The 13491-nt window shown below is 41.5% G+C and overlaps 1 protein-coding gene across 1 annotated transcript in view; it reads right to left on the minus strand.

Annotated features, from left to right (window-relative positions):
* The window catches only part of DNAH12 (dynein axonemal heavy chain 12), a 91609-nt gene that overhangs the window by 34923 nt on the left and 43195 nt on the right, over positions 1-13491 (minus strand). The window contains exons 35-44 of the mRNA XM_035106374.3: positions 12891-13010; positions 11569-11757; positions 10664-10815; positions 8884-9022; positions 6619-6785; positions 5973-6228; positions 4203-4502; positions 2290-2468; positions 1307-1499; positions 228-389 (exon numbers count right to left, since the gene is read on the minus strand). Of these exons, the coding sequence (XP_034962265.3) occupies positions 228-389; positions 1307-1499; positions 2290-2468; positions 4203-4502; positions 5973-6228; positions 6619-6785; positions 8884-9022; positions 10664-10815; positions 11569-11757; positions 12891-13010 (1857 nt within the window). The remainder of the gene's footprint in view (positions 1-227; positions 390-1306; positions 1500-2289; positions 2469-4202; positions 4503-5972; positions 6229-6618; positions 6786-8883; positions 9023-10663; positions 10816-11568; positions 11758-12890; positions 13011-13491) is intronic.

The following is a 13491-nucleotide window of genomic DNA, read 5'->3' on the forward strand; positions in this document are numbered from 1 at the left end:
TAATGCTTAATCTTTAAATGGAAATAGCACACGGCAATTAAAAATAATCAGCTACTCATGTTAAAAAAGGACATGGTTGTACTAATTTAGAAAAGATCCATTGAAATTAATAGTTTGAACTGAATTCTAAGCAGTAGGTTTACATATTTTTAAAAAGAAATGTTTACTTTAATTGTAACATTATACTTTATAAGAAGTAGTAAATTATGCATTTCTCATCATAGCACCTCCATAACTTCTTGTTTTTCATCAGCTGCAAAAAGGTTGGGGACTTCTCCAGTGTTAAGCACACTATCAACATCTTCTAAAAATCCTTCTTCCTTAATTTGTGTGTCTGTGATCAGAAATACAGTCTTCAAGCCCTTCATTCCTGCACTCCTCAAAAGACTCTAAAAACAACAACAAATATTTAGGTACAATAATTGTACTTAAATGTATTCAATAAATGCTTGCATTAAAAAAATAATTCCTGGGTGCACATCCTAATGAAATGTGTTGCCGACGCCTACGCTAGGTGTACAGAAATGTTTAATTTGTGTAAAAAACAGAACAGAGAAGTTGATTGGTAAATCTGCTGCAAAAATCAGTTGTCTTTTGAGGGGAAAGGACATCCCAGTTACTTGCCAGGGGAAGAGCAAGAGCCGTGGGGAGGTTTATCCCTTCAAGCAGAAGTTCATAGTTATGAATGGTTTTTAACTACCTGGCTTTAAGAAGTTATGTTATGTTCAGGGCAGGAGTTGCTGGAGCAAGTTGCTCTTGCATTTAATCCCCTTTTAATAGCACTCAGGTCCAGGACTGGTGGTACAACATGGGAAATTGGTATGTAAACTCCACTCCCCCACACTGTACTGCTCAGATTGGAGTCCACCCCACTATTTCCCCACAACCAATTCATTATTCCTGCTAAAATCACTTTGGCTAGAAAGGGAGACTGCACCTTCCTGTGAGTTTTCCTAGGCTCCCAACCTGTAAAGTTATAGTTCACATCCAATAAATTAGATACCATTGAGCAGTAGCGTGGGAAGATAGGGGCGGTGGGGGCACGCTGCGCCGGGCAGCGCGATCCCAGGGGCGCCATCACGGCTGCCCACCCGGTGCCCCGCCCCCACAGGCGGTGTGACCCACCCCCAAAATACCCGCCCCGCCCCAAAACACGCTCCCCGCCCCTGCACGTGGCGTGCCCCGCCCCCAGAATGCGCACGTCCCTGGGGGCAGTGCGCCTGCTCTCCGCCCCCGGTGGCCACTGCCATTGAGCAATATAAAGCTTACTGATTCCAGTCTAACACCAACATATATAAACCTTTACCTTCAGATCGTCCCTCCACTCATTCATTCCATAGCTCTTAGAGATCTCTGGTTGGAATATATTCATTTTTGCCATAGATGTAGCTAACCGAGTCATGGACTGACGCCCACTTCCTCCCATTCCAACAAGTAAGGCATTACCTCCTGACTGCTTGAGCACACGGCATATGCGAGACAAATGTTCTAGCACATACCTATCACAAAAAAATATATACATCGTTATTAAAAAACAAAGATCACAAATCTAGTGCTTTTAGTTATACAGACTCCCAGAGGGTATTCTCATTTGTCTCACTCTTTGGATAATCCCTCACCTTGGCTTAAGTGGGCAGCACTAACACTATAGTTCATGGGCATAGCTAGGATTTATGTTGTGGGGAGGAGGCAGAATCTCAGTTAGTTAAGTATTTTCATTGTCCGGGAGGAAATCACCTTTATGTCTGGGGAAATCTGACTTCCATGTTGGAAGTGCAAATTTCCTTAAAAGTTTGGGCAAAAATTTAAAAAGCTCAAAAAAGCTCAACAACTTTTCTGTCCAGATTTGAAATATGGCATTGACTAATTATATTTAACTGGGCTATCCGATTCAGACGGTATGACCTTAGGGAGCATGGAAAGGAGTTTCACTAGTCTGGATTTTGACTTTTTGGTCGGAACATGAAAGATTGCTGCCACCTTATAAGTTGTAGGAGTAGGTGTCTCCTCAGGTGCATTTAATTCTAAAGCAAACAGTCTTTCAGGCACTGTGGATATTTGAGAGGATATTTACTAAGACTTTTCATGGCCTTTTTGAAACAACTGACGTGTTTCAGCAGGTTGTACAAATAGTTGGTGAGAAGTCAGTTGATAAAGCTTTGCCTGTAAAATTCTGTCTGGAAGCACCCTCAGAAGAACCCCCAGATACCACAGTTCTAAAGCGAAATATTCTATACAAACCCTAAAACAAAGTACCACATAAATCATGATAAATAAATAAATATGCACCTGAAAATTACTAGGTTCATTCTTGTTTTATGAGTTTGGTTATATTCATCCAAACACAAATCCACAACATCACTAAACATTTGTACACTTGGAATTTCATAATAAAGTCTTTCATCTCCTTCAAGATCTGGATTCATGTAGTCTCCAAACAACAGATTTCTCATATTTTCCTCAGTTACCTATTGGCAGAAAATAAATAGCATATAGTCTACAAACATAGCAGTTAGAGTGTCAGACTTGGGCCTGGGAGGCCAGGGTTCAAATCCCCACTCAGCCATGAAGCTTACTGGATGACCTTGGGCCAGTCACTGCCACTCAGGCTAACCTACCTCACAGGGTTGTTGTGGAGCTTAAATAAGTAGAAAGGAACTATGTAAGCCACCGTGGGAGCCTTGGCGTGCTTTCGAACTGCTAGGTTGGCAGGAACTGGGACCGAACAACGGGAGCTCACCCCGTCGCGGGGATTCGAACCGTCGACCTTCTGATCGACAAGCCCTAGGCTCTGTGGTTTAACCCACAGCGCCACCCAATTGGAGTGCACGAATGCTATCCACAGGAGGGAGGGAGAGAGAATTTGTAATCCAATCAGAATATGGTGGCAACCGTTGCTAAGGAGCCAGTCATGGCAGAGGACAGCTGCAGAGGCCAACAGTCACTTTGGAGAAAAACCCCTCTGGCACGATAAGGATCCAAAATAACAATAACAATAATAATAAAAATAAAAACCTTGCCTGCAGTCAATTTGAGGAAGCAAGGGAATGGGAAGGAAAGTGAAAATAAGACCTAAGTGGGAAAGATTTGTTTCTTTGTTGTTGTTTTTCCTGAGTGGAGATAAGAAAGCAAACAAGTAAAGTTTGAAACGGACACGCACGCAATACTATAAAGTGAAAGGATATAGGAGGGAACCGAAAAGGAGTAGAAATGAAGTACTGTTAAAGGTAGAAACACTTCCCTGACAGAGAAAATCAAAGAGAGCCAGGAGAAAATGACTTGATCCGCCAGGCAGGAGAGAAAAGACTGCAGGGGACTGAGCCTGCCTCCCAGAATTCATTGCTCTCCTGTCTCCATCACATGACAGGAGTCATAACCCAACCCATTTGGGCCCTCAGTAACTGTATCAAATTGTAAGAGGCATCAGTCTGACAATTCTATGTACAACTTAAATATATACAGAAAAAGCACACGGCACATTCACAATAGCAGTTATTCCTCTTTTCATTTTTGTTTTGTTTTGTTTTGCTAACTTAACATTATACAATTATATATATTTGCTGTTTCAGTCATTGGCATTTTGCATCTGGCCCCATGGGCACAGGCAACCCAGATGTGATGTTTTCGTAATGTAAATATATGGGACACATATGGTCTCAAATAAATTTATTTATTTATTTACTTACTTACTTACTTATTTATTTGTGTCTACCAAAATGTCTGTTATTTTATAATTGTGTGTGTTGTGTGTGTGTGTGTGTTGTTGAAATAACTGGACATGAGCAGGAGATAATTTCCTTCAATAGCATAAATCACCCCATGGGTGAACTAATCACAGGTGCAAGCTCAGCCAAGCCAGTTGCTATGACAACGGCCCAGTGCCTTGACTACATCTGTGACAAATGCATGTTAGCTCAGTAGTGTGTCTGTCTATTAGTCAGCATTACTTATCCAGTATTACATCTTGAATTGCTAGACTTATTAACAGCAATTTAGATACTTTATGTATCTATATATACATACATAAATAATATCAATGTTTTCCTAATCCCCAACAGACAGGATTGCTTTTTGCATATGGAATGATACAAGGTGGTATGGTTTTGCTCTGGTTCCAAAAAAACTAGTCCGGCAGAAATAGGCATGAATATGGGAGAGAAAAAGAGAGCGATCATCTTGTAATGAACAATATGAATACTCACTGGTGCATTTCCTTGTCTCAGATGTGAAAACACTGCATCAAATGATTCTTTGAAATGTTCTTTCACAATATCCTTCATTAGTTTGAACAGCCAAGCTCTATCAGTGTCATCCACAAGGCGGTCATAAAATACTCGAAATACTTCATGTACAAAAAGACGCACCATTGTATGCTTGTTTAAAACTGAATCCTTCTTGATGAGCAAGCAGCCTAGAATAACTCGTGCAAAGTCACGCAGATTGAATGTATAATGGGATTTGGCGGGTGTTGGTAACAGGTTGTCCATGGCCTTCTTATATACCTTGAAGATTGAAAGAAAAATTAACAAAACTATTCAAATTAAGTTTTGTACTTACTTTTCATACTTAGGGCACACAGATGTTTCTTGCACTCTTGGTTTAGTACATGTAGAATATTTCCCTGAAAACATGTGAATGCAGAATCTAAAAGAAAAACTGCATTGTTGTTGCTCTGCACTTGGGACGATGTCCACACTGGCCCTAAATGAGCTACAATGAAAGGGAAGGAGCACAGAAGACTGGATGCTGAATAAGAGCATCAGATTCCTGAAATATCCTCTATGCCGACACATCCTTAAAGTGCTATAAGATGTCAGAAAACTGCCAAAATGTCAGTACTGGAGCTTCTACAGCTGTATATAATATATGAAGAACTGAATAATACTACATGGCATTAAATTGAACAATATCAGTACAGTGGAACCTCGGTTTATGAATTTTCGGTTTACGAACGCCACGGACCCATCTGGAACGGATTAATTCACTTTCCATTACTTTCAAAGGGAAAGGTCGCTTCAGTTTATGAACGCTTCAGTTTATGAACAGACTTCCGGAACCAATTACACCCATGCTTCGGGTTAAGTACACTTCAGGTTGAGTACTCCGCGGACCCGTCTGGAACGGATTAATCCACTTTCCATTCCTTTCAAAGGGAAAGTTCACTTCAGTTTATGAACGCTTCAGTTTAAGTACTCCGCGGACCGCCTGGAACAGATTAATCCACTTTCCATTACTTTCAATGGGAAAGTTCGCTTCAGTTTATGAACGCTTCAGTTTATGAACAGACTTCCAGAACCAATTGTGTTCATAAACCGAGGTACCACTGTATTGCAGATATAGAAGGTAAGCAGTCATCATAATGGCTTATTGCCAGGCTATCTGAGGGACTATATTCTCCCATATGAACCTGCCCGGGTTCTGAGATATTCTGGGTAGGCCATTCTCTCATTCCCTGTACTCTCACAGGCAGATTTGGGGGGTGGGGAGGAGAAGGGATTCTCAGTGGTTGCTCCCAGACATTGGCATTCCCTTCCTAGAGAGGTCAGAGTGTCTTGCGATCCTTCCACTGGCAGCAGAAACATGAAGAACAAACTAAAGGAGAAAGTAGCAAAGCATTAGAAACTATTCCCCCTTGGAAACTAGCCAGGAATAGGCAGATAGATGGCTATACCTTTCATCCTAAATGGTTAGTCTATAGTTAGGCTAATTAATCTGTAACAGTAAAAAGAACTTTTGAATCAAGAAAAAGAGTTTTAATTGAATGCGCATGTGCAGACATACACATGTCTAATATCTGAACTGCCCTCTGAAATTTCAGAAGCCTTTTCATGTGCCTTTCTTTAAAAAAAACACCTGCTACATGCCTTTCAGAACTGATATGCCTTTGAGACCCTCTGACCCACCTGGAAGTCACCTATATATTCTACCTGTGCAGGTAAACCAGAAATGTAGTGTATGTATTGGCATCGTACCTCCATAGTGCCACTGACAATTTGGTTTCCAACTGTGAAGTATTCTGGGATAAATTCATTTGCTCTGAGGTAGAAAGATACAACAGTAGAGAAAATCCGGACCATTGTTTCATCACTGAAGGTATTAATCGTGCAAATGTTGAAGTGTCTCAGAAAACGAGGTGTGACTGGATTCCTTCCACCACCTGGTGGACCCATGGCAGCCATCAATTGTATTTCAACTAATACAATTTTATTTGTATCTTTTAGGTCATACCTTCGAAAGAAATGGAAGTATGATCATCAGACAATTATAAATGGAACAGTACTTCTGCACTTGGAAATCTCTAAATCTCTCATGTACAGTATCATGGGGTTCGTATTCTGCAGCAATAATTACATGAACACATTACATTAACATAGGGTACCTCCTTTACTTTTATGACTAATTTCAGCTTAGAATCTGCAAAAACAACAAAAGAACCTTAGATGAAGATGGAAATTAGAGATGGACGCTCTGAATATCAGTAGTCTAGGACTTATAAATAAAGTTTTGGCAAATGTTCACAAATCTAGCTTTACTAATGCATTGCATAAAAGCAAACTGATAAAAATGACACTTCTCTTTTAACTATGTACATAAAAATAATTTAGTCTGAATAGTTACCAGATTCCATGGTCGAAAAATTGTCTCAGAAGTTCAATAGGAGGCTGTGCTCCATACTGTTCTAATGCAGGCATATTCATATCATCCACAAAGATGATACACTTCTTTCCCATAGGTGGGCCAAATATTCCTTTCCGTCTCTTGTCGAGTCTGGCCATGATAATGTTCTAAAATTCAAAAGCAGAACATATTTATTAAGGATTAAAACCAGTATTCAGAAGAACATTCAGTGTTATTTCCAGAGGAAAGTATGCATAATGGGGTTGGTGAAAGCCGACTTCTTCACTGCCTCCCACTCGAAGTTTGTTCGGCCCGATTTTAAAGGATGCCTTCATCCTCCCACCCCATTCGGCAACCCTCAGGGGAATCTTGTGGGATCTATTGGAGAGAGAAGCGAGCAGGAAAATCAGCTTCTGCCAGCTTATTATGCATGCTTTTCTCTGGATCCAATCAATCAAATTCTAGCATGTATTCTATAATAAATACAGGTGTGTCTAAAGGTAGGTTTATATTTATATTGACTGCATTCACATGATACATTAAACTTTGGCTTACCAGAACTGTGTGAAATTCAGGGCTTCTAAAGAGTCCTTTTTACTCTCACATCACATTGCCCAAGCTTAACCAAATACCAGGGTTTGGTGCTTTCTGAAGCACCATCCTCTGCTAAGTGCTGCTCCAGTCATGTTTAATGGGAGAGAGGCACTTCTGAAGTACCTCCTCCTCCTCCTTTGAACAGTTCACTTGGGCTGCCTACTCCCCAGCCATGCTTGCTAGCTTGTCTGCCTGCTGGTCTGTTGTCACACAGGAATTGCCATGGCCACCTGCTGATAGCCATACAAACTGCAGTATGACAACAGCCTGACAATTTTATTATATAATGAAATATGCAGTTGTAAACTGCCTAAGGGCCCATTTGCATCAAAAGCAGTTTGTCCCTATTAGTCATTTTTTCCCCTGAAAATGTTTTCCATGTGCTTCTTGTGAAGACTTTCACTACTTGATTAAAAAAAAACCCTAGGACTTAAACAGCTGTGCAAATATTCAAGCTTAAAAACAGTGCAAGGGGGAAATTATTGTTTTCAAGTGGCCCATTAACCCATATATTCCTGTTTTCTTTATGTATGCCAATAAAGGTTGATTGATTAAAGTGGCCCATTACTTGCTTGCGAATGTAGCTTGTGCAGATTCACCCTAATGAATTTTTATTTATTTAAAAAATGGTGGTTATAAGAATAATCCAACCTGAAAAGCTAATATATTTTACTTCATATGGTGAAACTCCCAAAAAGGCTTTTGAGCAAAGGTAAAATGCTATTCTACTGGTGAGTCTCCATCTGAGAAAAATGTTTTCTGGAATATCCCCTACATGCGAAGACAGGCTCCAGTAATTTGAGTAGATGAGACTAATAGTGGGTGGGTCCAATGGTCAAGAAGGCAGTTTTTGCACATGCTGTTGAGGGAAATGCATGGCAGATGGGGCTCATCAACCTGGGAAGGTAACCCATCTAGGAGAAGAAAAACTCTGATCCTAAACCTCTGCTTCCTTGTGGGACAACTTCAGGAGAAGAAAGGGCTAGAGCAGGCATCCCCAAATTTGGCCCTACAGATGTTTTCAGACTGCAATTCCCATCATCCATGACCACTGGTTCTGTTAGCTAGGGATGATGGGAGTTGTAGTCCCAAAACATCTGGAGGGCCGAGTTTGGGGATGCCTGGGCTAGAGTAAACTGTACACAAATTCAGAGGGTAGTCTTCTAAGATGGTTGGATGGCGCCTTCTGGCAATTCCTGCAGCCAAGCTAGTGCCAAGCGTATTGCTCTGCTTTCCTTTGGACCACATCAGTGTGGCCAAGAGGGGGTTCTATTCATCTGGGCAGCCCAAGACCTCCATACACACTGTCCAGGTTTGTATCCCAGGGAGGTCACTTCAGTGCCGCTTCACCCCAGATGTGCACTCCATTGTCTCTCAGACGTGTGCCAAAAAAAACCCAAACCCAATCACATGACATGTACCTCCTGTATTTATTTAGTGCTATATGCTCAAGCCCCGGGATCTTCTACACCGAGACTAAATCTCCTGCCTCTCCCCTCCCCCTTTTAATTTTAAAAAAAATACTTACAGGGTGGAGTGTCATGTAAAGTGCGGGGCCAATGGAACTCCAGCAACTCACCATCTTAATTTACCCAGAGGCCAATTTGAGTCATTGGCTTAATGCACAAGATCTTTAAAGTACCTAGCAACACTGCTGTTTGTTTTACCAACCTGAGTCTGGTTGGCACTGGTTCGAGCAGAAAAATTAACAAAGAACGGAAAGTAGAGAGTCTTTTCTATATGGTTCATTAGCTTGTCCTTCACATATACAGATTTTCCAGTACCTGTTGGTCCCACAAAAAGCAGCGGTCTTGGAAAGAAATTCATATACTTGTATTAGTTTCTCATTAGTGTAGGCATATTGTTTGGCAATTAAACATAATGCTTGGAAATTATCAACAAATAAAGACTGTTGATGGTAGCATTTTTACAGCAATTTATAAACATATGGCATTTTTCTGTTTGCATGAATACAGAAATGTAAGAGAACAAATATAAATAAAATGGGATGTAGAAGTACATGAAAGGCAAAGGACTCTTAGTTACAATTCCTGAATTATATTACAGTTGGTACCCCATAATTTTATACACAACTCAAGTTTCTTTTTATGAACAGTAAGTATTTCTGAGAATTATAAAATTATAAAGAAGATTTCTAAGTGTAGATTAAAGACTAGTGTAGATTAAAGTTTCTAAACTCTTAACTAGTGTCTATCTTAGAAATTTGTCTGTACCAACATATTGGCATCTTTTCACCAAAGCCAGATTAAATGCATTCCCATCAGAAGTGTTAAATGGCAGATGAGAGGTATCCCTTATCAAAATAGGATCTGTGTATGCTCTCAGGAAATCGACTGCATGAGGCATATTTTATTGCATTGTGGACAATATGATCAAGCTAGGGAACTATTGATTTAAACCACTATTGGCAAATCGGCCGGATCAATCTGAAGCCTACTATACCAAATATCTTCTGGATGACAAGTCCAATGATATCACAGTGGCTGTGGAAAAGTTTCTTTCAGTAGTCATACGAATCATAGATCAACATACCCATGACTAAACAAATAACGCTTCAGTCTCCCTTCCCTGGGGGGGTTGTCTGTATGAATCTGTATTTTATTCTGAATCCATGTTATGGGTTGTTGGACAGCAATAAAGATTATTGTTATTGTTATTATTAGTGTCACTTACTTTTCAGACACAATACAAAGTGATAGTTTACCTTTAAAGCCATAAACAGTGGTATCCAAAGGGCTGCTTTCCCCTCAAATGAACCTGGATACTTCCACTTTGGAGGTCAGGTAGAGGGCCCTTTTTGGTGGTAGCAAACAAACCATGAAACTCTCCACAAACATGTTCATCTAGCACTTCTTTTTTATTGTTTTTCAAAGTCCAGTTTGAGCCATTCAATTATTCCACATCTTAATTCTTATAATGACCCAATTTGTCTGGTGTGTGTGTGTGTGTGTGTGTGTGTGTGAGTATCAGCAGGGATCAGTGCATTTAAGCCCCAACATTAATAAACCGGGGCTAAATATGAAACAATCAGTTAGCTTCAACTGCGTGCTGTGTGCATCTACACCATTTATTTCAGCAAATGGGAAACTTTTCACCCAGATCTTGGGCAAGAGCCTTGGCTTTGAGCTGGAATATACATACCCAAAAAATGCAGTTGGGAACAATTCAAAGAAACTTAGCACCCTATTTCTTGATGACAATTCTCAGAATAAACCCCCCAATTTGTTATTAGGGAAACTTTTTTCAAAAAATAAGATTAATTCACCAAGGAGCACAAAAAAACTCAGCTGGAAACAAATCTAAGAGGATAGTTTTTCTGGGGGTTCTATTTCTTAGACTATTTCCTGGAGTATTAATAACACTACTAGAATAATATGATCTCATGAACAATGAAAACATTTTCAGTATTATAGGAAGCAATTTTTCTTACTTTCCATATTTAATGCACAATTCCATCAGATAGGTATATCTCACTGTGTCCATTGTTGGCACTATAATGTCTTGAACCTTAAGATTTTTATCATTATAATTGATGCTTTTAATGGCTTCATTCCAGTGCATCCAACGGCCCTTGCCTTTCATCTAAGAAGAAATGCAGAAATAAAGTTTTGCAAAAGATACGGTACTGACAAAATATATTCAAAATTGTTTCACTAGAACTTGATGCTTTTAGCAGTTAGTTATTTTAAAACATTTAAAATAAATCCCCGACGGCCACCTCTCCTCTCGGCGCCGCAGTTGGTGGCTGGAGCGCTTCTCCAGCCCTTTCCTGACACTGCACAGGACTGGAGGAGGGTGTGGGGCGGCCAGGAAGGAGCTCAAGTCAGGGTGGGGGGACGGACAGGGACCCACTTGGCCGGTTTGCGGAGGGCGCCACAGACCTGGGGTGGGCTACATGAGCTCTGTGGGACCCTTTCCTCTCCGGGCCCGGAGGCGGAGACGCGCTTTGGGGTGGGAGAAGCCATGGAGAGCCCTTTTTATCTCTGCGCCCTCCCTCTCTTTGGGGAATCACCGCCGCCCGCTCCCTCTGCAGCCGGTTCCCTGGCAACCGAGTCGTGCATCATTGGAGACCCCGGGATGGAAGGAGGGGAGAGGGGAAGGAGGAGAAGGATCCCCCAAAGGGAGAAAGAGGGGCCGCGAGAGGAAAATTATTTCCCCCAGCCCTGTCCAGCTTGTCCGGAGGGAAAGGTGGGCGGGGGGGGGGGCGCCGGAGGGATCCTTGCACCACGGTGCCAGATAGGCTTAAGATGGCCCTGCTTTCAACAGCTATTCATTCCTAATGAAATATTTAAGAAATTCAAATACCTGTTAATAATTATATAAATTATTCCATACCTCAAACATGAAATCATACACCAAGCCTCTCTCTTCAAACGGATGCTCCCATTTCCCCACACCTGCAGGAATCGGATGATTGTCCATCTTCCCTGCTAGAATATCCCTCATAAAGGCGTCAAACAGAACCCGACCGTCACCATCACAGGTTCCACCAATGGACCAGACCGTGGCGAAAGCAAAACAACCCTTCCATTTTTAAAAAGAGAAATAAATGATGAGGATGGCGGTGTAATCATGGCAAATCTCACTTGAAAGGCTTTAAAGTTATACTATTTATCTATAGCAGGCTTCCTCAACCTCGGCCCTCCAGATGTTTTGAGACTACAATTCCCATCATCCCTGACCACTGGTCCTGCTAGCTAGGGATCATGGGAGTTGTAGGCCAAAAAACATTTGGAGGACCAAAGCTGAGGAAGCTTGATCTATAGCAAAAATAGTATTCTGAGGGTGCAATCCTCCAGTCAGTTTCTGGATATTGAACCTAGTGGGATTGCAATTGTAAGTCTGTGTCTACCCATAACCCACCAATTTCAGAATCTGTTGCAAGCTAGATCTAGATTTGCCCTTCTGTGAATAGAAGGGCTCTTGTCACTTTGTGGAACGCCCTGAGAGCCAGTGAAGGCAACCTGTTAACTGAAGGCAATTTTGAAGATTCTACCTTCCCACTGTAGCCCCAAGCACCACACTGTATGCTGTTCCAGAAAGTCCACAGGTGCAGCAGCTTTTCAGGGTGTACAGAGGAGACAGAATCAGCAAAACACGCCTCTAATCCTTCCTACAGCATGAGAATCTTGTGAGGGAAACGTAACTCACGTCAATCATGGACAGTGGCATAGGAAGCCTCTGGGGAGTGCCTGGGGTAGTTGTTCACACCACCCGTGGGGGCAGAGCAAGCTGAGGGTAGGGCGCACTGCCAGAACTGTGTCCCAGCACCCTCCACCTGGAGGGCGGCTGAGTGGGAAGCAATGTGTGTGCACCAGCACTGCTGGAGGGCAGCTGAGGGGGAGGTGGCAGGTGGGTGCCAGTTGCCTCCTTCTCGGCTGCCCTCTGGTGGCCAGGAGAGATACAGCAGCCCAGAGCACTGCAAGCCTAGCTCCGGGACACACTACTTTTGGGAGCAGCGTGCCAGGCTCTGGGGCGCCTGAACTTGCATGCCACCTTGGGCTCTAGTGCGTCACCTCCAAGGTAAGTGCTGCCAGGGGCGCACAAGCGTGTCCCCCCCCCCAGCTATGCTACTAAATATGGATCCGATTCAAGTGGGGTGAAATAACTCAAACAGTTTGCTCAAAGAAGTGAAAAGATAAAAATATCAGACCAACCATAATCCATTTGCGGATGTGTGGACTGGTAGGTTCCTTCTCCACTGGGTCACTAAGCAACATTTCCATAAGCCGAATGAGAGAAACCACATTATTGCTATTGCTGGTGGGAACCAACTCCTATAAAAGTAAAAGTTTTTTTTAAAAAAGTATGAATGCCACATGAACATAGAGATACATTAGTATAAAAATTATTTAATACAGCAACACCTTATCTTTAAGAATTTAAATTCAGAAAATGTACAAATATGACTTTAGATCATTTTTGTTTCAGAGTATTTTAGAGAAGCCTGTTTCCAACTTAATCAGTTATAGAACATTTCAATCAATCAATTCAATCTTTTGTTTTTAAAGTATGTACTGATTAATATTTATGTGTTTGTTCCGTATAGACTTGATAAAGATCACAAAATACTTAGTAAAAATACTACAGCGTACAAACTGAAGTTGTCTTAGCTCCATATTAGTTCAACATTAATTCCTTCACCTCAGTTAACATGTTTTACAATAGATTTCACTATGGTAAGACTGAACATTTCTTTATTTACCCTGCACCAATCCCATCAACAGTGGATTCTCTCTTTTCTCCTGTCTAGGCGTT

The sequence above is a fragment of the Zootoca vivipara genome, chromosome 2, assembly GCF_965207765.1.
Source record: "Zootoca vivipara chromosome 2, rZooViv2.hap1.1, whole genome shotgun sequence".
In the NCBI taxonomy this organism is placed as follows: Eukaryota; Metazoa; Chordata; class Lepidosauria; order Squamata; family Lacertidae; genus Zootoca; species Zootoca vivipara.